This window comes from Oncorhynchus clarkii, chromosome 28 (assembly GCF_045791955.1).
Source record: "Oncorhynchus clarkii lewisi isolate Uvic-CL-2024 chromosome 28, UVic_Ocla_1.0, whole genome shotgun sequence".
NCBI classification, from domain to species: Eukaryota; Metazoa; Chordata; class Actinopteri; order Salmoniformes; family Salmonidae; genus Oncorhynchus; species Oncorhynchus clarkii.
The window spans coordinates 28,834,080-28,856,517 of NC_092174.1; the positions used below are offsets into that span (position 1 = coordinate 28,834,080).

Below are 22,438 nucleotides of genomic sequence, written 5' to 3' on the forward strand. Positions count from 1 at the left end.
TTTTTTGGGGTCAATCTTTTATTGTTTCGAAACTCTAAACTCTTTTACAATACAGTCATTTATTGTTACTTGTGTAATTTGAATGATGGGTAATGTACAATGTCATCCAGTAATGAAACACGGTCACAAGCAAAGTATTCCATTCTACATATCAATATTCTATGATAGCGGGAAGTTGAGCTGTTGTAGTTCATTTTTCTGTATTTATTTTATTTGACAGCACAATTCCTTCCCTTTTGAATCAACAAAAAGCGTTGTTTTTTTGAAAGTGCGTTTTCAAGGATTGTAATGACGACCGCTTTTACCAGTCGGCTAAAATGTACATGTCAGTATTAACGCAGGGCCATACTGCGCTGTGAGTAACAAACGGCATCGACTACACTTCCAACTACGACATTTAACTGGATAAGTGAAACCAAAGAAAATATATCAATATGCATGCCATGAACATTCCTTCATAAACATTTATAATAAATGTATATTTTCATTTGTTGTTGGTAATGATACAGTATTTTCCACAAAGAGGACAAATGCTGATAATGAATGATAACTAAATATATAAACATCCAAATACTTTTTGTTCAATTTACACACAGGTATTAAAGGCTTTCTGCCAGTGTTTAGGGCCATGCCCTAATAAAGAAATAATGTTTGGTCCACAATAACAAATCTTCTGGATTAAAAAGAGAGAGGGTTGATGGGATGTTGAACTGAAAGCCCAAATAACAGCATGATTATTATCTTTTTTTTTTCCATGTTCAAGTTGATAAGAGATGTATTTATGAATTATGTATGATGTGAGAGTCTATTTAAAACTTTATTCAATATAAACATACATTTTAGCATAACTTGGCTATATTATACTTTCTTGTTCCATGAAACAGCTTTCACCCTGTAGAACTTGGTGCCCAAAGGAACTTTGAACCGGTTTTGAGCCTAAAGGAAACAGTCACCACATAGATGTTCTTAAAACGTCGCCATTTGATTGTTGATTATTTTAGTCGGTTATTAATTTACTATTATAATTATCATTTTATCTTCTTTAATGACAATCTATATTAAGAAAAGCTACTGTGCTATACTACTGGACTATTAAATGACTATTACAATTCATTACCTATATACTAATTACCTTTTTCGCCTGGCAATATTCCTTCTCCATCACTTTTCCAAGAACCCACGGCCGTCTTGAGGCTCCCGATGCTGAAGTAAACATAGGATCTGTCAGTGATTGACAGAATAAAACCAATACAATCAATACACACAAACATTTTGACATAGGTTACTCCAATTCAGTTGTCCCAAGTTAATCAATTCACCAAGTTAGAGTTTGTAAAGAGGAGATAAATGCTTGTTTTGCACAACTTGTTCTACAAAACATATCTTCTTTTATACAATAACTTTGTATAATTGTATATTTTATATTGTATGCAACTTTGTCTCTACGCAACAAAAGTTAAAATTGTATATAACTTTGTATATTATAACTTAGTAAGTAAATATTCTATAATAACTTAGCTACATATTGTTTTTTAAGTGTAGGCTATGATGATTGTCTGACCTGGTTTGAGGTCCAGGGCCGTGAGGGACTCAGAGTGGAGGAAGTACAGGGTGGGACCCACGGTGAACAGTACATAGTTGTCATGCCTTTCATCTAGGATGATCAGAACCAAGTCACCAACCTGGAAACTGAAAAGGACAGAGGTCAACATTGACACAAAATGGGGCTAGATACAACAAAAGGATGAACCAGATATTAAGAGACAAAAATGAAATAAAAAACACAAATAAAAAAGCTTTGATGTTCATACTGCTGAAAAACAGAGATTTGCTGGAGAATGTTTTTACAAAGGAGAAAATGTAGAAGCACTGTATCTACACACTCTTTTACATCAGCACTTATGTGGCAATCTTATAAGCTTACTCTCTGATGGCGATTTTCTCTGAATGCCGTGACGACACCGAGGACATGCTTTGAGACATCTACAAAGAGAGAAAGGTAATGGTTGTTATGAGTGAGTATGATCTTCTTGACACTGCTGGTCATGGATGCTTTCCTAGTCTGACTGATCTTTGCATGGCAGCTGTCAATACCACCACCGTATGGCGTGAAATGTATTTGCTGGAACATATACGTTTTGGCACTTATTTGTATGCTATTTTTTTTAGGTATGTGTACAATAGTGGTGCAATATGTTTAACTGCCTGAAGGACTGTATTGATTTTCCTTTTGATGAAGGAAGTTACTGTTCGGGCTCAGAAATCTCCTAGGTCTGCTGGACAGGGACATAAGCTTTGATGCTACTGCCATCTAGTGGTGCTGGGGTAAAATAGACTGGGGTACACTGACAATACCTGCGTCTAAGCTAAATTAATTAAAATGGGATATACACTAATACAGTTTATTAGGTACTCCACCCCATTCATAAAAATGGTTAGCTCCAACAGACAGTGAGTCACGTGGCCGTGGCTTGCTATATAACACAGGCAGACAGGCGGAGAGGCATTCAGTTACTGCTCGAGTGAACGTTAGAATGGGCAAAACGAGTGACCTAAGCAACTTTTGAGCATGGTATGATCGTCAGTGGCAGGTGCTCGTGTTCCAGTATCTCAGAAATTGCCGGCCTACTGGGTTTTTCACGCACAACAGTGTCTAGGGTTTACAGAGAATGATGCGACTACCAAAAAACATCCACGCAGCAGCAGTCCTGTGGGAGAAAACAGCTCGTTGACGAGAGGTCGAAGGAGATTGGCAAAAATCGTGTAAGCTAATAGGCGGGTCACAAATGGGCAAATAACGGCGCCGTACAACAGTGGTGAGCAGAACAGCATCTTGGAAAACACAACTCGTCAGTCCTTTTCAAGGACGGGCAATTCCAGCAGACGACCATACTGGGTTCCACTCCTATCAGCTAAAAACAAAAAGAAGCAGCTCCAGTGGCACACTAACACCAACGCCTAAGCAGCATGAGTCCATGGCCCCATCCATCCTGGTGTCAATGATCCAGGCTGGTGGCAGTAGTGTAATGATGTGGGGAATGCTTTCCTGGCACAGGTTAGGTCCCTTGATATCAATTGAGCAATGTTTCCATGCCCTGAAGAATTCAGGCTGTTCTGGAGGCAAAGCGGGGTCCGACCCAGTACAATATGGGTGTACCCAACAAACTGGCCAATGAGTGTATATCCAGAAGTAGCAAGGCGATAGTAAACATGCTATCCCCCACAAATGATGCAGTGCCAATTAGTGACAATTCAAGCTCAAACGGTACAGGAGATACGGATGCTGAATGTTTAGAATTTCAGTTGATTCCTATAGGACCCCCATTGGGTCTATCAGTGTAATTTTGTAAATGACGTATGTCTACGGCAAAACGCATCATTCACCCAAGTTTAATCAAAATCGGGCCGGTGTTGTCTGACATATCGCGTGTGACTAACGTACACACGTACCGAGACAGATGCACAGTCCCCTCCCCGACTTCATCGTGGGGGACAACTACACACATGGTAACCATGTGAAAAATGTATGTATCAAGAAATGGCAATATCTGGTTGTTTTTTTGCCCTAGAACAGTTAAACAATCACATTATATTAAAAGCAACATTTCCACATTTTCTAATCAGTCATCAAATTGAATCAAACCTACCAGTCTTTGACTGAGGCGCTTGTTTTCCTCTTCCTTCATATGTAAAGTCTGAAATATGACAGCACACATTAGGACAAACAACTCAAGACAACTCAAGAACAACCCATATAAACTCAAGAAACGCCCCTTTTTCAGGACCCTGTCTTTCAAAGATAATTTGTAAAAATCCAAATAACTTCACAGATCGTCATTGTAAAGGGTTTAAACACTGTTTCCCATGCTTGTTCAATGAACCATAAACAATTAATGAACATGCACCTGTGGAACGGTCGTTAAGACACTAACAGCTTACAGACGGTAGGCAATTAAGGTCACAGTTATGAAAACTTCGGACACTAAAGAGACCTTTCTATTGACTATGAAAAACACCAAAAGAAATATGCCCAGGGTCCCTGCTCATCTGTGTGAACGTGCCCGAGGAATGCAGCAAGGAGGCATGCAGATGTGGCCAGGGCAATAAATTGCAATGTCCGTACTGTGAGATGCCTAAGACAGCGCTACAGGGAGACAGGACGGACAGCTGATCGTCCTCGCAGTGGCAGAGCACGTGTAACAACACCTGCACAGGATCGGTACATCCGAACATCACACCTGCGGGACAGGTACAGGATGGCAACAACAACTGCCCGAGTTACACCAGGAACGCACAATCCCTCAATCAGTGCTCCGACTCTCCACAATAGGCTGAGAGAGGCTGGATTGAGGGCTTGTAGGCCTGTTGTAAGGCAGGTCCTTCCCAGACATCTCCGGCAACAACGTCGCCTATGGGCACAAACCCACCGTTGCTGGACCAGACAGGACTGGCAAAAAGTGCTCTTCACTGACGAGTCGCGGTTTAGTCTCACCAGGGGTGATGATCGGATTTGCGTTTATCGTCACATGAATGAGAGGTACACCAAGGCCTGTATTTTGGAGTGGGATCGATTTGGAGGTGGAGGGTCCGTTATGGTCTGGAGCGGTGTGTCACAGCATCATTGGACTGAGCTTGTTGTCATTGCAGGCAATCTAAATGCTGTGTGTTACAGGGAAGACATCCTCCTCCCTCATGTAGTACCCTTCCTGCAGGCTCATCCTGTCATGACCCTCCAGCATGACAATGCCACCAGCCATACTGCTCGTTCTGTGCGTGATTTCCTGCAAGACAGGAATGTCAGTGTTCTGCCATGGCCAGCCAAGAGCCCAGATCTCAATCCCATTGAGCACGTCTGGGACCTGTTGGATCGGAGGGTGAGGGCTGAAATGTCTGGGAACTTGCAGGTGCCTTGGTGGAAGAGTGGAGAACTGCCAAATCTGGTGCAGTCCATGAAGAGGAGATACACTGCAGTACTTAATGCATCTGGTGGCCACACCAGATACAGATTGTTACTTTTGATTTTGACACCCTCCCCCCCCTTTGTTCAGGGACAAATTATTCAATTTCTGTTAGTCACATGTCTGTGGAACTTGTTCAGTTTATGTCTCACTTGTTGAATCTTAAGTTCATACAAATATTTACACATGTTAAGTTTGCTGAAAATAAACACAGTTGACAGTGAGAGAACATTTATTTTTGTTGCGGAGTTTAGATCCTGTTAGTATTGTAATTCCTCATTCAATGAGCCCAACTTCCTCCGGTTCCATTTAGAAGATTTATGTCATAGAGGTGTCTACTCACCCTCTCAAGTAACAGTATCCGCTGTTTCTCCTCGGACATCATCAGGATGTTATCGCTGATAAGGAAACAACGGACGAATAATCAGATCACTGTGGTGACAGCTTTTAACACATTTGAGAATCATTACTCTGAAATACGAAGATTCAACAAGCATAAATATGAATTTAGAGTGACCTTCTCTGGGGTAATAATGATTACTAGCCTGCTTGATTGTAGTTAAAAGTAAAAAAAATGAATAACTTACATTTTCCAATCCTAGCCTCCCTTGTTCTGTCTTATTTGTCCTCACATTGTCCATCCTTGTCTGGCCATCTCAAGCAAGTACTTTCAACATCCTTCTTAATCTTTTACACATTAAAACTGACATGCTACTACTATCTTCAACATTATTCTTTGACAGCTTACAACTTCTATTCATAAATTGGTCTAATGCCTTTCAAAGGCCGCCACTGTCCTCAGTTCAACCAAATACCATTAGACAAATATTTTGACAAGTAGATCTGTCAAAGCTTAACTTATTTCTATAAAATGACAGATTCATTGCGATGTTAGGGGGTTATTATGAGTCACTGTTTATTGGACCATTTATGTTTGGGAGATGCTTACTGTACGGTCACCATACTGGCCTCCACAGCTGAGTCCACCTTGTCGTCCTCTCTGATGGCGGCCACAGAGGCAGGTCTGTCGGTGTCAAGGAAGGGCTCCGAGTAGCAGGCTCCAGCCCCAAACTCAACTTCAGTCCCAGGACCAGGACAATGCCCAGGTCCAGGCCCGGCTCCAGTGGGCTCCAGAGCTAAGAGGTTAGGGCTGTAGTAGGCCGAGGACACCAGGGCGGTGCTGCGCAGCCGGTTCAGGTCCTCCTCCAACTGCTTCTTCTCCTGCATGACGATGGCCCGGTCTTCAGACAGTGTCTCTATTAGACCTGGAGACACACAGTGAACATATCAGGATGAATGGACTGCATCCAGACTGACTTTCAATACATTCAACCAACATATTCAAGGGTTGAACAAACCACAAACCAATAACAGCATAGAAAATGCAATCTAGTTTCAGTATATCCAGCACATTAAGTTTTCAGAAGGCAGAAATCATTGTCTGTCCTGTACCTTTGTCCTTCTCCTGTTGCTGGGTAACCTTCCGCAGCTTCTCTGTCAGATCATTGATGATCTGTTCCTTTTTCAGCTTCTCTCTCGTCAGCACAGTGTTGAAGTTAGTCTGGGGAGGGAGGAGGGGGAAATTAGGCTTTCAGATGCTGCTACTGCATTGTCTGGGAGGTAAGTTAACACACAGTGAGGCAGTCACAGAGGACAAAGAACTACCAGACAGGTGACAGGCTCAGTGAGTCAACTGAGGGTTGAGTCATGGCTCAGAACAATAGACCACAATCAAGCCTGCTCACTTTAGCATAAGACCTTAGGCTAGCTAGGAGGACCTTAGGCTAGCTAGGAGGACCTTAGGCTAGCTAGGAGGACCTTAGGCTAGCTAGGAGGACCTTAGGCTAGCTAGGAGGACCTTAGGCTAGCTAGGAGGACCTTAGGCTAGCTAGGAGGACCTTAGGCTAGCTAGGAGGACCTTGGATTTTGCTACCAAGCCGATAATTATAATAATAATTTATAGAAATAGTACACAAATATATATTTGTGGGGCAGAATGTGTTCTCACCAATGTTTCTAACTTGTTCTAACGGCTTTTTACTCCCAACAATATGGTTAAGGCCTAACCACGTTACACCAAGAGGGTCACACAGTGGCCAGTATCATATTCCCATTTGGACTGCTCCCCAGCAAGCAAGACGACATGAGAACACTGTGCTCTAATTATAATACACACATACTGCCCCACAGACCTGCTTCATTAAGGGGCGACTAAGACTTAGTAGTAGTGATGTAATGGAGTATTTGAAGAATTTTAGATATTGGTCACTAGTGGTCAGTTTGTTTGCAGTTGCCAGTGGATCACAATTAGACCTACTTAGAGGAAAGCTAATTGGAGACAAACCCTAAAAAACGGAAACATTTGGCTAACAATTAGATAAAAGCTAAACCTTTTAGGCAGACAAACGACAGAGTATATGATTTAAATTGTAGTGTATCTAGATAGGTGCTGCTCCTAGATTTGGTGCTGGTCAATATTGACAGAGGAATCTTCTGAAGATCTGGGGAGGACTAGCCTAACACTGACCTGTTGTTCTGCAATGAGGGAGGTCTTGAGGTTCTGCATCTCCTCGTTCTTCCTCCTCTCCAGGAGCTCCAGCTGGGTGTGCAGCGAGGCTGTCTCCTGCTGCAGATGCTCCTGCAATGCAGAGTCCAGGGAGAGAGGAGCCCCTGCATCAGACCCCCGACCCTCTGCCTGTACCTCCGACAACCCTGCCTCTCTGAGGGACACACACAGACACAAGTAACAGGCAGACAGACACAGACACAAGTAGGAGGCAGACAGACACAGACACAAGTAGCAGGCGGACAGACACAAGTAGCAGGCGGACAGACACAAGAAGCAGACGGGCAGACACAAGTAGCAGGCGGGCAGACACAAGTAGCAGGCAGGCAGACAGAGAGACGCGGGCAGACAGAGAGACGCGGGCAGACAGAGAGACGCGGGCAGACAGAGAGACGCGGACAGACAGAGAGACGCGGACAGACAGAGAGACGCGGGCAGACAGAGAGACGCGGGCAGACAGAGAGACGCGGGCAGACAGAGAGACGCGGGCAGACAGAGAGACGCGGGCAGACAGAGAGACGCGGGCAGACAGAGACGCGGGCAGACAGAGACGCGGGCAGACAGAGACGCGGGCAGACAGAGACGCGGGCAGACAGAGACGCGGGCAGACAGAGACGCGGGCAGACAGAGACGCGGGCAGACAGAGAGGCGGGCAGACAGAGAGGCGGGCAGACAGAGAGGCGGGCAGACAAAGACACAGGCAGGCAGGCAGACAGAGACACAGGCAGGCAGACAAAGACACAGGCAGGCAGGCAGACAGAGACACAGGCAGGCAGGCAGGCAGACAGAGACACAGGCAGGCAGGCAGACAGAGACACAGGCAGGCAGGCAGACAGAGACACAGGCAGGCAGGCAGACAAAGACACAGGCAGGCAGGCAGACAGACACAGGCAGGCAGGCAGACAAAGACACAGGCAGAGACACACACACACCAGGTCAAAATAAATACTAACTCCTCACAATTTAAACTCACGTTAATCCCTTTGGCAACAGGTATGTCAAAAACATCCAACCACATGCATGCTTGAAACAGTATACTGTACAAGCGCTGGTTTCCCCTAGCATTTAACACAGGCCCTTTTTTCATGATGAAAACATTGCACTTAGCGGTACCCCAACCCAAAATGCAGCTATGCCACATTACAAAAGTGCTATTTTCAGCGTAAACTACAGCTCACTGAAGTCAACACAGACTGAAGTCTGGGTGGGATTCACTCAAATGTTTGCTATATTAGATACAGTATATCACATGGAGAAGCTAATGTTACAGCTAATAATGATCTGTATAAATAGTTACCTTCTTCATTACAAGGTGAATGACATGTTTATACCAAATCACTGTTTAATGCAAGTAGAGAGCAGTGGGGCATTCATCAGCTCTTACCTTTCAGAGGATTGTCTTTCCTGAAGGTCACATTCAAGTTGTCTAATTTTGTCTGACAGTCTTTTCTCCATCTCCACCTTCTGTTGCTTTAAGTCTTTAAGGTCATCTGGTACAGCAGCCTTCAAGGCCTTCTCTTTCTCCAAACGTTCCTGGGCTGTTTGTGTGTCCTGCTCTATTCTTTTGGCGAGCAGGTCGTTCTCCACCTGCAAATCGCAGATAACAGTCCTTAAGTGTTGTTCCTGCTCCTCAGAACTCCCCCGCTGCTTCTCCTTATCTTCGCACAGTGCCACTGTCTGCAAGTCGAGGTCTCGCTGGAGGTTCTGCAGCTGCTCAACGCGGCTCTTCTCGGCGTCCAGGGTCTGCTGCTGCAGGGCGGTCAGCTCTCTGTGGAGTTGGTTCCTCTCCTCTTCGTGCCTGTCCACCAACTCAGAGATACACTGGTCCTTCTCCATCAGCCTCCTCAGCTCAGCCAGGTCGGTCTCGTACTCCTCGTTCTTGGCCTGCAGCTGCCTGTTAACCTTGGCTAGCTGTTCGCTGAGGGACTGGGTCTCAGCCTCCACGGTGGCCTTCCCCACATTGGCCTCCTGCTGCCCCTGCTTGGCCTCCTCGTACAGCAGCCTCACCTCCTCTGTCTCAGACTCCTTCAGGGCCAGCTCCACCTCCAGCTTGCAGCGCAGGTCAGCCAGCTCGATGACCCGGGCCTCCAGGTCCCTCAGCTGGCAGTCCCTCTCTGTCAGGGTGGCGGTGTGCAGGTCAGTGACCTCGCTCAGCTTGGCCCTGTTCTCTGTGGCCAGATGCTCCAGGGCCTCCTGGTTCTCCCGGGCCAGGGTATCTAGCTGGGCCTGGTGCTGATGCCTCATCCTCTCCTCCAGCTCCTGCAGGTGGGACTGCTGGGCCCCCTCCAGCTCCTGGCGGATCTTCTGCTGGCCGCGCTCGATCTCAATGTGCAGCGTCTCCAGCTGGCTGGCCAGGGAGTCTCTGGAGGCAGCCAGGGTCTGCACCTCTTGGGCCTGATCGCTGATCTTCTGCTCCAGGACCCTGGCCTTTTGAGTGTGTCCGTTCTGTGCCTCGGCCCAGTCCTCTCTCTCGACCTCCAGCTGGGTGAGCTCCTTCTTCTTGTGCTCCAGCAGCCCCTCCAGTTCCAGCATGGTCCGCTGCACGTCTTTCACAATGTTCTTGTTGACCTGGTTCTCTTCCATCAGGGCCTGAAGCTGATTCTCGTGGTCCTGCTGCAGGGAGAGGAGCTCGGCCTGGTGCTCCTCCTCCTCTCTCTTACGGATGGTGTCCACCATGTTGCGCACCTCAATGGTCATGGTCTTCAGGGCGAAGCCAAAGTCTCGCTGCTCCTTCAGCAGCAGGTCTCTGTGGCGGTACAGGTCATCCTTGACGCTCCGCAGGTTGGTCTGGGACTCCTCGGCAGCAGTGCGGTACTTCTCCATGCTCAGCTTTAGCGCGGCCATCTTGGAGTTCTCCCTCTCTAAAGTGGTGGTGTCATGCATGCGCTTGCTGTCGATGGCGTTGATGACCGAAGAGTACAGCGACTCCACCATCATCCCTGGGCTGGTGGGGTCGCTGATGGGGGTGGGCGAGTTTTCGATCACAAACTCGTTGACCGCCGACATGAAGTCTGACTCGGGGCTCTCAGCCAGGGAGTCCAGGTCCAGGGAACCGGCCTGCTGCAGGACAGGGTCCATGTTGGGGTGGCCAATGGTCTCAAAGTCGAAGGTTTGGGCGTCGATGCTGTCTGGGGACAGGTCCTCCAGCGTGGTGGGGCCGTGGCCAGGGAGGGGCTGGCAGAGTGGGCCCGGGAGACTGAGAGAGGATGGGGTCATGGAGGAGGTAAAGGTGGTCCCCGGGGTGCTGTTGGACCGCGTGGTTAACGGGGTCACCGCTGCCGTGGATCTCTGAGCACTCTGGCTGCACGACACCTGGAGGAACAGAAATGAGAAGGGGAGTGAGTGAAGAATATGCAATTAAGGGACAGTGATCTCTGTGCTTTGGGATTATTTCCAGTGCATATTCCATTGTAGATTGTGATTACCCTTTGTTCGCTCAGTAAGTCAGTGATAGTTCGAGACATCTCGTCCACACTGGCAGCTTGAGTAGCTAGCACCAACTGTTGAAGCATCTCCACGTGCTGGTGCAAAGGCTCAAAGTCACACAGTGTTGGAAGCCTGGGGAAAAGTACCAGGTTTATTGCACTGCATATTGGGTTATTGCACTGCATATTGGGTTATTGCACTGCATAGTGGGTTATTGCACTGCATAGTGGGTTATTGCACTGCATAGTGGGTTATTGCACTGCATAGTGGGTTATTGCACTGCATAGTGGGTTATTGCACTGCATATTGCAACAGATAATACAGCCAAGTGTTCACAAGTTAACTAAAACGTAAGGCAGGCATGCCTGGTTATTGCTTCACGATGCACGAGAGAAACCACGGCCTACCTGAGGAAAGGCTGCACCTCTGTAGGACAACAGGTCTTTAAGTACTGCAGGTCACCAAGGGAAATATCTGGAAGCTCAAAGTCAAACTTTCTGGGCTTTCGCGTCTACACGATAAAAGAGGGATAAACAACAAAAACAAGAAAAATGGATTAGATTACAATATTTTGGGAATTAAATAGATGTTTAAAAAAAACGCAATTGACTGACTACTTACGCAAAATGAAGTGGGGGGCCATGAGTCAAGTCCTCTAAACAAGCGATTTCTGAGAAAAGATTTCCCTGCAAAGAGGATCACAGAGCTTTATGTCAGCTCAGCTGTTGGTAGGAATGAACGTATGTTAATTTCAGAGGGGACACTCGTTAAATATCATCAAATGGGATTTTTTTTTAAATAAAGGAACTTACTGAACAACTTGCCAAACGTTTCCCTTTTATACTTCTCAGTCTCATAGAGACGTTTTCCATCCTTCACGAGAGCACAGGACCACTGAGGAGCGAGAGAAGAACAGAAGAGCAGAACTTACAACATTTCCCCTCCAATTTGAGTTTCACAGCATATCTGTAGGCCCAGCTGGAGGTTGAGGGTTGTTTCAGGTCTGCAAGTTGGAACTGAGGGGAGATGTGGGTTGGGATTGGGTTTTGAGAAGTGGTCACATGATGGTTCTGTGCTCTGACCTCTCTGTAGTGACCTATGAAGATCTTCCGGCGGACCACCTCCACCACGGCCAGGCAGTACATCTGAGGCACGGTGCTGAGGGCGTCCACCACCCGGACCCTCTCCATCAGCTCTGTCAGCAGCCTCAGCAAGGCCTGCAGCTTCTCTCCGTCCTGATCCGCGTGCAGCATCACATAGCAGCACCATCTACATTCACAGTGGCCAGGGTGCTTTAGCTTGGCTAAGTTAGCATTATTTCTACAGTGTTATCTTAGTTCGTTTCGTGCTTTCAATGACTGTATTCGACCAGTTACACATCTGGAATCAGTAGAGCAATTCGGTTCATTTCAAGAAGACGTTAATAAAACATGACACAGATGAACAGATGTCTTACTTGAGTCGAACTTGTAGGTTGTTCGCCAGTTCCTGTTTGGCAGTGGTGCACTTCTGTTTGATGTCCAGCAGCTTCCGGTGGTTGGTCAGCATGATCATCAGCTGGTTGGCGTGACTAAGACACAGGTCAGGCAGCACGGACGTATCCTTCAGGTTCTCAGCACGCTTCTGATTGGCCAGAAATCCCTAACAGCCAATAGATTGATTAATAGGGGAGTTTAGTTAGATTTCATGTACACATTTTCAACTAAAAGCTTGATTGCAATATACCGTAAATCATTTTATCAAGTGGTCATTTGAATGATTAGGCACATTTCTATTCAGTGTTTTATTCACTATTGGCATTTGGTACAATAACATCATTTAGATAAGATTTATTTTGCTTACCTGAGCAAGTTCCTTCTGTTCATTCACCAACTTGTTACAGCTTGCTATCATTTGGTCTAGAGCGTATAACCTGTCTTCAAGCCCTTTGATGGCTTTCATGTTCTGATTATCCAGTTTGGCTATCGTGTCTCGACATTCCGACAAGAATGGTTGAATGATCCGTGGGTCGAGCTGAAATAGAAAGGATGCTGTGGCTCCATCCGAACTGTTTCTGAATAAACTCTCATAACAGACTGTGGACTCATGTTGATACAGAATTACACTGTGGAGTCATGGCAAGGCCACTGAGAGGCCTATTCAGTCACACATACACAAATACAGACAGGCAAAGTAAAGACAACATACAGACACAAACAACAACAGTGACTCACCCTATTGATGGAGTCAAAGCATTTCCTCACAACTGATTCCACATCATTGGGCCGGTCTTGAACGTTGATCCAGTCCAGCAGTGTGACGTTGAAGGACGGGGGATTGGCCCTCTCTGGAGAGTCTGCCTCCTGAAGAGCTGCCCTCAGCCCACTACTGTCAGTCATCTCACTGCCTTCCTGGGCTTGGGCGGTGTCGGGTGAGACCCCCGCCCCCGGAGCACAGACTGACATAGGTAACTTGGTGGAGCTCCTTTGTGTTTCGGTGGGGGTGGGGCAGAGCACAGAGTCAGTAGACTTCTCCTCCTCGGTCTCATCGGAGTCCTTGGCAGGAGTGGAGCAGGACTTCTCTAGACATTCCCTGTAGCTGTGGCGGGTCAGACACTCCAGTAGGGGGATCTTGGCCATGACTGAGACTGCTGTCCCCAGTCTAGAAAAGGACATGCCAAATCTCAGTTCACAACCATAGAATTTAGATGTACATCTTTGGCTACAGATTCATTAATGCAAGTATGACAGGGGGAGGACACACACACACACACAGACACACAGACAGACCGAGAGAGAGGCAGACAGACCGAGAGAGAGACAGACCGACAGAGAGAGAGAGATAGACCGAGAGAGAGGCAGACAGAACGACAGAGAGAGACAGACCGACAGAGAGCGAGAGAGACAGACCGACAGAGAGCGAGAGAGATAGACCGACAGAGAGCGAGAGAGATAGACCGACAGAGAGCGAGAGAGATAGACCGACAGAGAGCGAGAGAGATAGACCGACAGAGAGCGAGAGAGATAGACCGACAGAGAGCGAGAGAGATAGACCGACAGAGAGCGAGAGAGATAGACCGACAGAGAGCGAGAGAGATAGACCGACAGAGAGCGAGAGCGAGACAGAGCGAGAGAGAGACAGACAGACCGCGAGAGAGAGACAGGCCGAGCGCGAGAGAGAGAGACAGACAGGCCGAGAGCGAGCGAGAGAGACAGACAGGCCGAGAGCGAGAGAGAGAGGCCGAGAGAGAGCGAGAGAGAGGCCGAGAGAGAGCGAGAGAGACAGACAGGCCGAGAGCGAGCGAGAGAGACAGACCGGCCGAGAGAGAGCGAGAGAGACAGACCGGCCGAGAGAGAGCGAGAGAGACAGACCGGCCGAGAGAGAGCGAGAGAGACAGACCGGCCGAGAGAGAGCGAGAGAGACAGACCGGCCGAGAGAGAGCGAGAGAGACAGACCGGGCGAGAGAGAGCGAGAGAGACAGACCGGGCGAGAGAGAGCGAGAGAGACAGACCGGGCGAGAGAGAGCGAGAGAGACAGACCGGGCGAGAGAGAGCGAGAGAGACAGACCGGGCGAGAGAGAGCGAGAGAGACAGACCGGGCGAGAGAGAGCGAGAGAGACAGACCGGGCGAGAGAGAGCGAGAGAGACAGACCGGGCGAGAGAGAGCGAGAGAGACAGACCGGGCGAGAGAGAGCGAGAGAGACAGACCGGGCGAGAGAGAGCGAGAGAGACAGACCGGGCGAGAGAGAGCGAGAGAGACAGACCGGGCGAGAGAGAGCGAGAGAGACAGACCGGGCGAGAGAGAGCGAGAGAGACAGACCGGGCGAGAGAGAGCGAGAGAGACAGACCGGGCGAGAGAGAGCGAGAGAGACAGACCGGGCGAGAGAGAGCGAGAGAGACAGACCGGGCGAGAGAGAGCGAGAGAGACAGACCGGGCGAGAGAGAGCGAGAGAGACAGACCGGGCGAGAGAGAGCGAGAGAGACAGACCGGGCGAGAGAGAGCGAGAGAGACAGACCGGGCGAGAGAGAGCGAGAGAGACAGACCGGGCGAGAGAGAGCGAGAGAGACAGACCGGGCGAGAGAGAGAGACCGGGCGAGAGAGAGAGACCGGGCGAGAGAGAGAGACCGGGCGAGAGAGAGCGAGAGAGAGAGCGAGAGAGACAGACCGGGCGAGAGAGAGCGAGAGAGACAGACCGGGCGAGAGAGAGCGAGAGAGACAGACCGGGCGAGAGAGAGCGAGAGAGACAGACCGGGCGAGAGAGAGCGAGAGAGACAGACCGGGCGAGAGAGAGCGAGAGAGACAGACCGGGCGAGAGAGAGCGAGACAGACAGACCGGGCGAGAGAGAGCGAGACAGACAGACCGAGAGACAGACAGACCGAGAGACAGACAGACCGAGAGACAGACAGACCGAGAGACAGACAGACCGAGAGACAGACACAGACAGACAGACCGACCGAGACAGACAAACAGACACAGACAGACCGAGAGACAGACACAGACAGACAGACAGACCGAGAGACAGACACAGACAGACAGACAGACTGAGAGAGACAGAGAAAGAGTGTGTCTCAGTTGGTAGAGCATGGCCCTTCCAACACCAGAGTTGTGGGTTTGATTCCCACGAGGACCAGTTTGAAAGAAAAAAATTATAATATGAAAATGTATGCACTTAGTACTGTAAGTCAGTCTGGATAAGAGTGTCTGCTAAATTACTCAAACGTAATGAACATAATTAGTTGATGTGGTATGCCACACACAGAGAACTATAACCTGATACAGCCCTTTATCTGTGAGATACATTCATTTAACCTGAATAATTAATTGAAATTGAACCTATTGACTGAAGTATCACAGCAGGCCAACACATCCAAATTGCATTATTCACCCCCCACCCCCTTTAAAATGTATGCAGGGAGTCACTTACTTTGTCAGTTTCAATTTGATATCCTCAAAGTCTTGTTGATAATTCATGTATGCCGTGTCAAATTTCCACAGTAGCTTCTGATAGGACAGCGTGCAGTCATCCAGGTTGGCCATGATGGCAGCCCAGCCTTGGTGTTGGAGGTGTTCATCATGAACCAGGCGTTCGCAGAAAGAGCAAAGTTTCTTGGCAACTTCAAACATTTCCTAGAGAAGCATAATAAAAAGGTAGTCAGAAGTTTGATCACACTAAAAATGCCAAAACAATCATACACTTGATTAGCTACACTGCCCTTCTCTCAGCACATTTCAAAGCGGCAGGCTAAAGTTAAATCTAGACTTGGTTTCCTCTATTGTAATCGCTCCTCTTTCACCCCAGCTGCCAAACTAACCATGATTCAGATGACCATCCTACCCATGCTAGATTACGGAGACATAATTTACAGATCGCAGGAAAGGTTGCTCTCGAGCGGCTACATGTTCTTCACCATACAGCCATCAGATTTGCCACCAAATCAAAGTTTATTTGTCATGTGCTTACTTACTGGCTCTAACCAATAGTGCAACAAATGTATTAGGTGAACAACAGGTAGGTAAAGAAATAAAACAACAGTAAAAGACAGGCTATATACAGTAGTGAGGCTATAAAAGTAGCGAGGCTACGTACAGACACCGGTTAGTCAGGCTGATTGAGGTAGTATGTACATGTAGATATGGTTAAAGTGACTATGCATATATGATGAACAGAGAGTAGCAGTAGCGTGAAAGAGGGGATTGGCGGGTGGTGGGCGGGACACAAGGCAGATAGCTCGGTTAGCCAATGTGTGGGAGCACTGGTTGGTCGGCCCAATTGAGGTAGTGTGTACATGAATGTATAGTTAAAGTGACTATGCATATATGATAAACAGAGAGTAGCAGCAGAGTAAAAAGAGGGGTTGGGGGGGGGGGGCACACAATGCAAATAGTCCGGGTAGCCATTTGATTACCTGTTCAGGAGTCTTATGGCTCGGGGGTAAAAACTGTTGAGAAGCCTTTTTGTCCTAGACTTGGCACTCCGGTACCGCTTGCCATGCGATAGTAGAGAGAACAGTCTATGACTGGGGTGGCTGGGGTCGTTGACAATTTTTAGGGCCTTCCTCTGACACCACCAATGCTCCTTAAAGGACACATCACTGCACTCTATACTCCTCTGTAAAGGGGTAATTTCTGTATACCCATCGCAAGAACCACTGGCTGATGCTTATTTACAAAACCCTCTTGCCCTCCCCCTCTGTCTGAGATACCTACTGCAGCCCTCATCCTCCACATACAACACCCGTTCTGCCAGTCACATTCTGTTAAAGGTCCCCAAAGCACACACATCCATGATCGCTCCTCTATTCAGTTCGCTGCAGTTAGCGACTAGAACGAGCTGCAAACACTCTCAAACTGGACTGTTTTATCGTAATCTCTTCATTCAAAGACTCAATCATGGACACGCTTACTGACAGTTGTGGCTGCTTCACGTGATGTATTGTTGTCTCTACCTTCTTGCCCTTTGTGCTATTGTCTGTGCCCAATATTGTTTGTACCATGTTTTGTGCTGCTACCATGTTGTGTTGCTGCATTGTGTTGTCTCTCTTGTCATGATGTGACAAGTCCCCGCAGCTCCTGTCCCCGCAGGAGGCCTTTTGCCTTTTGGTAGGCCGTCATTGTAAATAAGAATTTGTTCTTAACTGACTTGCCTAGTTAAATATAGGTTGAATAAAAAATAAAATACCCTTATTTTAATATTGAGTATGGTAAAACAAGGTAGAGCGATATTGATGGCTTATTTTGAGAAAGTAGTAACTAGACCAGAAAGCAACAAAACATTTACCACAGCAAGTTGTGTTCGCGAGGCAACGGTGTGAAAGACTGCTGGCATCATTAGTGACTCCTCCACCTTGAGCTCCATCTCATTCTCAATAGAGAAGGTGGTTTTCGGGATAGTCGGAGCCCGGTCACACAAAATCATCTCTTTGTTGAACAGGAATATGGGGTTGGTGTCCTGGGAAACAAAATCAATGTGTCAACTTTGCACATCTGGAATTATGACATCCTTTTTCCCCCCCGTCTTTCACAGAAAACTGCCATCAATCAAGTCAAAACCATCTCCTTTCTGCAACACAATCCACACCAAAAACGCACAATCACCTCCAAAAACACACAATCATTCCAAATGATGCAAATTTACCGTGCCAGCACTGTAGCTGCAGACACGCCTCTCTGCAACCATACACTCCCCTCCATTCACAACCAGGACTTGATGCTGGGTTGCAATCTTGTACTTGACCTGGATGGCATGTTTGAGGTCCAACACTCTGCAAGAAGACAGGTTCAGAGAATGTTTTAATTTCCGCACAAATTACATTTTCCATAGAGACTAGTAGAAAATGGATAAGGATCATCTGAAAGATTAAATAAATGGGTCTTACGTTTGGACAGCAAGTTCTGTGTCAAATGTCAGAGTGCTTCCATTGTTGACCTGGAATACATACAACTTCATGTTGAATCCTCCAGCGATCTTCACACTCTTATCTTGATCATTTAGTCATTCAACACCATCCTGTGAAGATAAAAAAAGGTATTAGTAGCTAGGTATTTACTTTTGGTTGTGATTTTCTATACTGTTTACTATTCATACTACTGGAAGCTACCTTAAATTTTAGACAATTCGTTCAAGTCTACCAAAGAGATTTATTGACACATAAACCACAATCTCTAGCTAATTTTCTTTGAAAGACAGTGGTCCTGTACAGGTAAGAAAACTAATCCCAAAAAGATCATTACAAACTGGATGGTTCGAGACCTGAATGATTGGCTGACAGTTGTGGTATATGAGAAAACATTTATATTTACTGGTCTAACTACGTTGGTAACCAGTTTATAACAACAATAAGGCACCTCAGGTGTTTGTGATATATGGTCAAAATACCATCGCTAAAGGCTGTGTCCAGGCACTCCGCGTTGTTTCGTGTTTAAGAACAGCCCTTAGCCTGGTACAGTGCCTTGCGAAAGTATTCGGCCCCCTTGAACTTTGCAACCTTTTGCCACATTTCAGGCTTCAAACATAAAGATATAAAACTGTATTTTTTGTGAAGAATCAACAACAAGTGGGACACAATCATGAAGTGGAACGACATTTATTGGATATTTCAAACTTTTTTAACAAATCAAAAACTGAAAAATTGGGCGTGCAAAATTATTCAGCCCCCTTAAGTTAATACTTTGTAGCACCACCTTTTGCTGCGATTACAGCTGTAAGTCGCTTGGGGTATGTCTCTATCAGTTTTGCACATCGAGAGACTGACATTTTTTCCCATTCCTCCTTGCAAAACAGCTCGAGCTCAGTGAGGTTGGATGGAGAGCATTTGTGAACAGCAGTTTTCAGTTCTTTCCACAGATTCTCGATTGGATTCAGGTCTGGACTTTGACTTGGCCATTCTAACACCTGGATATGTTTATTTTTGAACCATTCCATTGTAGATTTTGCTTTATGTTTTGGATCATTGTCTTGTTGGAAGACAAATCTTCGTCCCAGTCTCAGGTCTTTTGCAGACTCCATCAGCTTTTCTTCCAGAATTTGGCTCCATCCATCTTCCCAACAATTTTAACCATCTTCCCTGTCCCTGCTGAAGAAAAGCAGGCCCAAACCATGATGCTGCCACCACCATGTTTGACAGTGGGGATGGTGTGTTCAGCTGTGTTGCTTTTACGCCAAACATAACGTTTTGCATTGTTGCCAAAAAGTTCAATTTTGGTTTCATCTGACCAGAGCACCTTCTTCCACACGTTTGGTGTGTCTCCCAGGTGGCTTGTGGCAAACTTTAAACAACACTTTTTATGGATATCTTTAAGAAATGGCTTTCTTCTTGCCACTCTTCCATAAAGGCCAGATTTGTGCAATATATGACTGATTGTTGTCCTATGGACAGAGTCTCCCACCTCAGCTGTAGATCTCTGCAGTTCATCCAGAGTGATCATGGGCCTCTTGGCTGCATCTCTGATCAGTCTTCTCCTTGTATGAGCTGAAAGTTTAGAGGGACGGCCAGGTCTTGGTAGATTTGCAGTGGTCTGATACTCCTTCCATTTCAATATTATCGCTTGCACAGTGCTCCTTGGGATGTTTAAAGCTTGGGAAATCTTTTTGTATCCAAATCCGGCTTTAAACTTCTTCACAACAGTATCTCGGACCTGCCTGGTGTGTTCCTTGTTCTTCATGATGCTCTCTGCGCTTTTAACGGACCTCTGAGACTATCACAGTGCAGGTGCATTTATACGGAGACTTGATTACACACAGGTGGATTGTATTTATCATCATTAGTCATTTAGGTCAACATTGGATCATTCAGAGATCCTCACTGAACTTCTGGAGAGAGTTTGCTGCACTGAAAGTAAAGGGGCTGAATAATTTTGCACGCCCAATTTTTCAGTTTTTGATATGTTAAAAAAGTTTGAAATATCCAATAAATGTCGTTCCACTTCATGATTGTGTCCCACTTGTTGTTGATTCTTCACAAAAAAATACAGTTTTATATATTTATGTTTGAAGCCTGAAATGTGGCAAAAGGTCGCAAAGTTCAAGGGGGCCCGAATACTTTCGCAAGGCACTGTATATTGTCCCTTGGGCTTTATTGAGAAGAGAACTAAAAAGCAGCCACACAGGTGGAGCTTCTAACCTACACTAATTCAGTAGTTGCTTGAACTCAACTAAATAATGTTTAATTCAATTTGACAGCATCTGGCTAGTTCCAAAATGAATAGACGCGGCTACTTTCCTAGTTGGGCAAACGTTCATTGTCCAGCAAAATTATTATCAGGCGAAATTTACAATTAGACACTCACTAAATAGGCAGTCAGGGGGGGTTAGCTACAGGCTGAGTCATGGTGGCTACTAGCTAGCAAGCAAAAGCTAACGTCGGCGAACTACATTGTAAACAAGACTGAGGACGCCTGTCTCACATTGAAACTGGTCTCGAAACAACAAGCAATATGGCTAGCTGCCAACTAAATTAGAGGTTTGATCAGCCAAACACAACAGACACGTAAAAACATTTGAAATACGCCCCGAGCTAGCGAACACACTGTGTACGTTAGCAAACTAGCTAACATGGCACGCACCATCGGGGATAACTAAATGATTTGTCTACATGTGAAACATGTCCGTATGGCTCTCCGCCGATCAAATACGAAGCCTTGACACCGTCGGCGGTGGCTAGCAAGCTTTAACGTTAACTCGCTATGCCTGCGTAATAGACCATTAACGTTAGTAGCTAACGCTAGCCAGCTATCTTGAAGTCAAGGTTGGACAAAATAAAAGGCAAAGAAAAGTACGAACTAAAGACAAGTTTACATCGATTTAGCTATTTGGTTAATGAACTAACTAATAAATGTCTTAAATCCCTTTCCTCTGATGCTTCTCAGCAACTTAGCGTTGGCAGACGTTGCCTAACCACTACCTACTGTTAGCTAGTTTAGCTAACGTTGGCTAACTAACTAGCGTTATATTTCTGCAAGTTTACAACCATGACAGTGAATGGGTCCGCAAAGTGCCCTCTCCTATTTATATAAATGTTACATGACTGACATGTGTCTAACAATAAGACAAACTCTTACCTTTTTTGTTTAATCCCATCTCCTCCTCCGCCTTGGCGCGCTACCGGTAGCACGCTAACTTAGCTGGCTAGCTTGGTTTAGCTTTAACGGCATCGAGTTAGCTGACGTTACAAGCTAGCTGGATTTAGAAAGCTAGCCGACAATATAGCTAGCTGTGTGGAATGATTAGCTAGTCTGACTCAATCTTAGTTTTTACGATCGATTCATATTGCTATGTAACTACACATTTGCATGGTTTGTTACGGGTATCTTTTTTTGCCCAGGGTTATGTAACAAGACTTAAGGTTTATTTCAAGTAACGTTAGCTAGCAAGCTAACACCCTACTCTGCAGCTGTGTTTTGTTGTTGTCGTCACTGCACAGCAAGGTGCATTCTGGGAGAAGAAAAAGTAATGGCTGTGTTTGCTGCAACATGTGAAGGGGTGTGGTAGAGAGAGGCTCCACATAAACTGGGGACCTTTAATTAATTATCTACCCCACCAACTTGATAATCCAACGACAAAACACATATGGCATTGTATGTAGAGATTGCTAACTCTCCACCTCCAATACATATTTTACATTTTATGTAATTTTAGCAGATGCTCTTATCCAGAGCGACTTACAGGAGCAATTAGGGTTACATGCCTTGCTCAAGGGCACATCAACATATTTTTTTTCACCTATTCGGCTCAGGGATTCAAACCAGCGACCTTTTGGTTACTGGCCCAACACTTTTTACCGCTAGGCTACCTGCCTGCCTACACATTATACTTGAAAGCAGACATCCATGCAGCATTAGCATGCATAAAAAAATACAGAATTTCAAAATAGTCATCTTTAAATATGGCAGGCATGTCACTGGATTCGGGTTCACAGTCTTTCCTGGAGAACCTGTCTAAATGACTGTCGCCCCGTAGCACTCTGACGGACTTCCTGACGGGCCGCCTCCAGGTGATGAGGGTAGGAAACA

At 46.3% G+C, this 22,438-nt stretch overlaps 1 protein-coding gene across 4 annotated transcripts; it reads right to left on the bottom strand.

The window, feature by feature from the left end:
* On the bottom strand, positions 1-21,862 carry LOC139386543 (RB1-inducible coiled-coil protein 1-like). 4 transcript variants are annotated; one of them, XM_071132181.1, is made up of 24 exons: positions 21,488-21,862; positions 18,307-18,437; positions 18,066-18,192; positions 17,709-17,879; positions 15,855-16,057; positions 13,164-13,590; positions 12,793-12,963; positions 12,407-12,591; positions 12,033-12,219; positions 11,763-11,844; positions 11,572-11,636; positions 11,358-11,461; positions 10,950-11,082; positions 8,909-10,836; positions 7,486-7,678; positions 6,411-6,519; positions 5,908-6,223; positions 5,302-5,356; positions 3,648-3,695; positions 1,925-1,983; positions 1,562-1,689; positions 1,133-1,203; positions 837-936; positions 1-710 (listed from the first exon to the last, which is right to left on the bottom strand). In XM_071132181.1, the coding sequence occupies exons 2-23, from the start codon at positions 18,375-18,377 to the stop codon at positions 859-861; spliced, it is 4,911 nt and encodes a 1,636-aa protein (XP_070988282.1). In that variant the 5' UTR covers positions 18,378-18,437; positions 21,488-21,862; the 3' UTR covers positions 1-710; positions 837-858. The 4 variants fall into 4 exon arrangements, with proteins under 4 accessions (XP_070988282.1, XP_070988281.1, XP_070988279.1 ...); XM_071132179.1 differs by having other exon boundaries at positions 517-710; positions 1,133-1,221; XM_071132180.1 differs by having other exon boundaries at positions 1-936.
* Between the last annotated feature and the right edge of the window lie 576 nt (positions 21,863-22,438).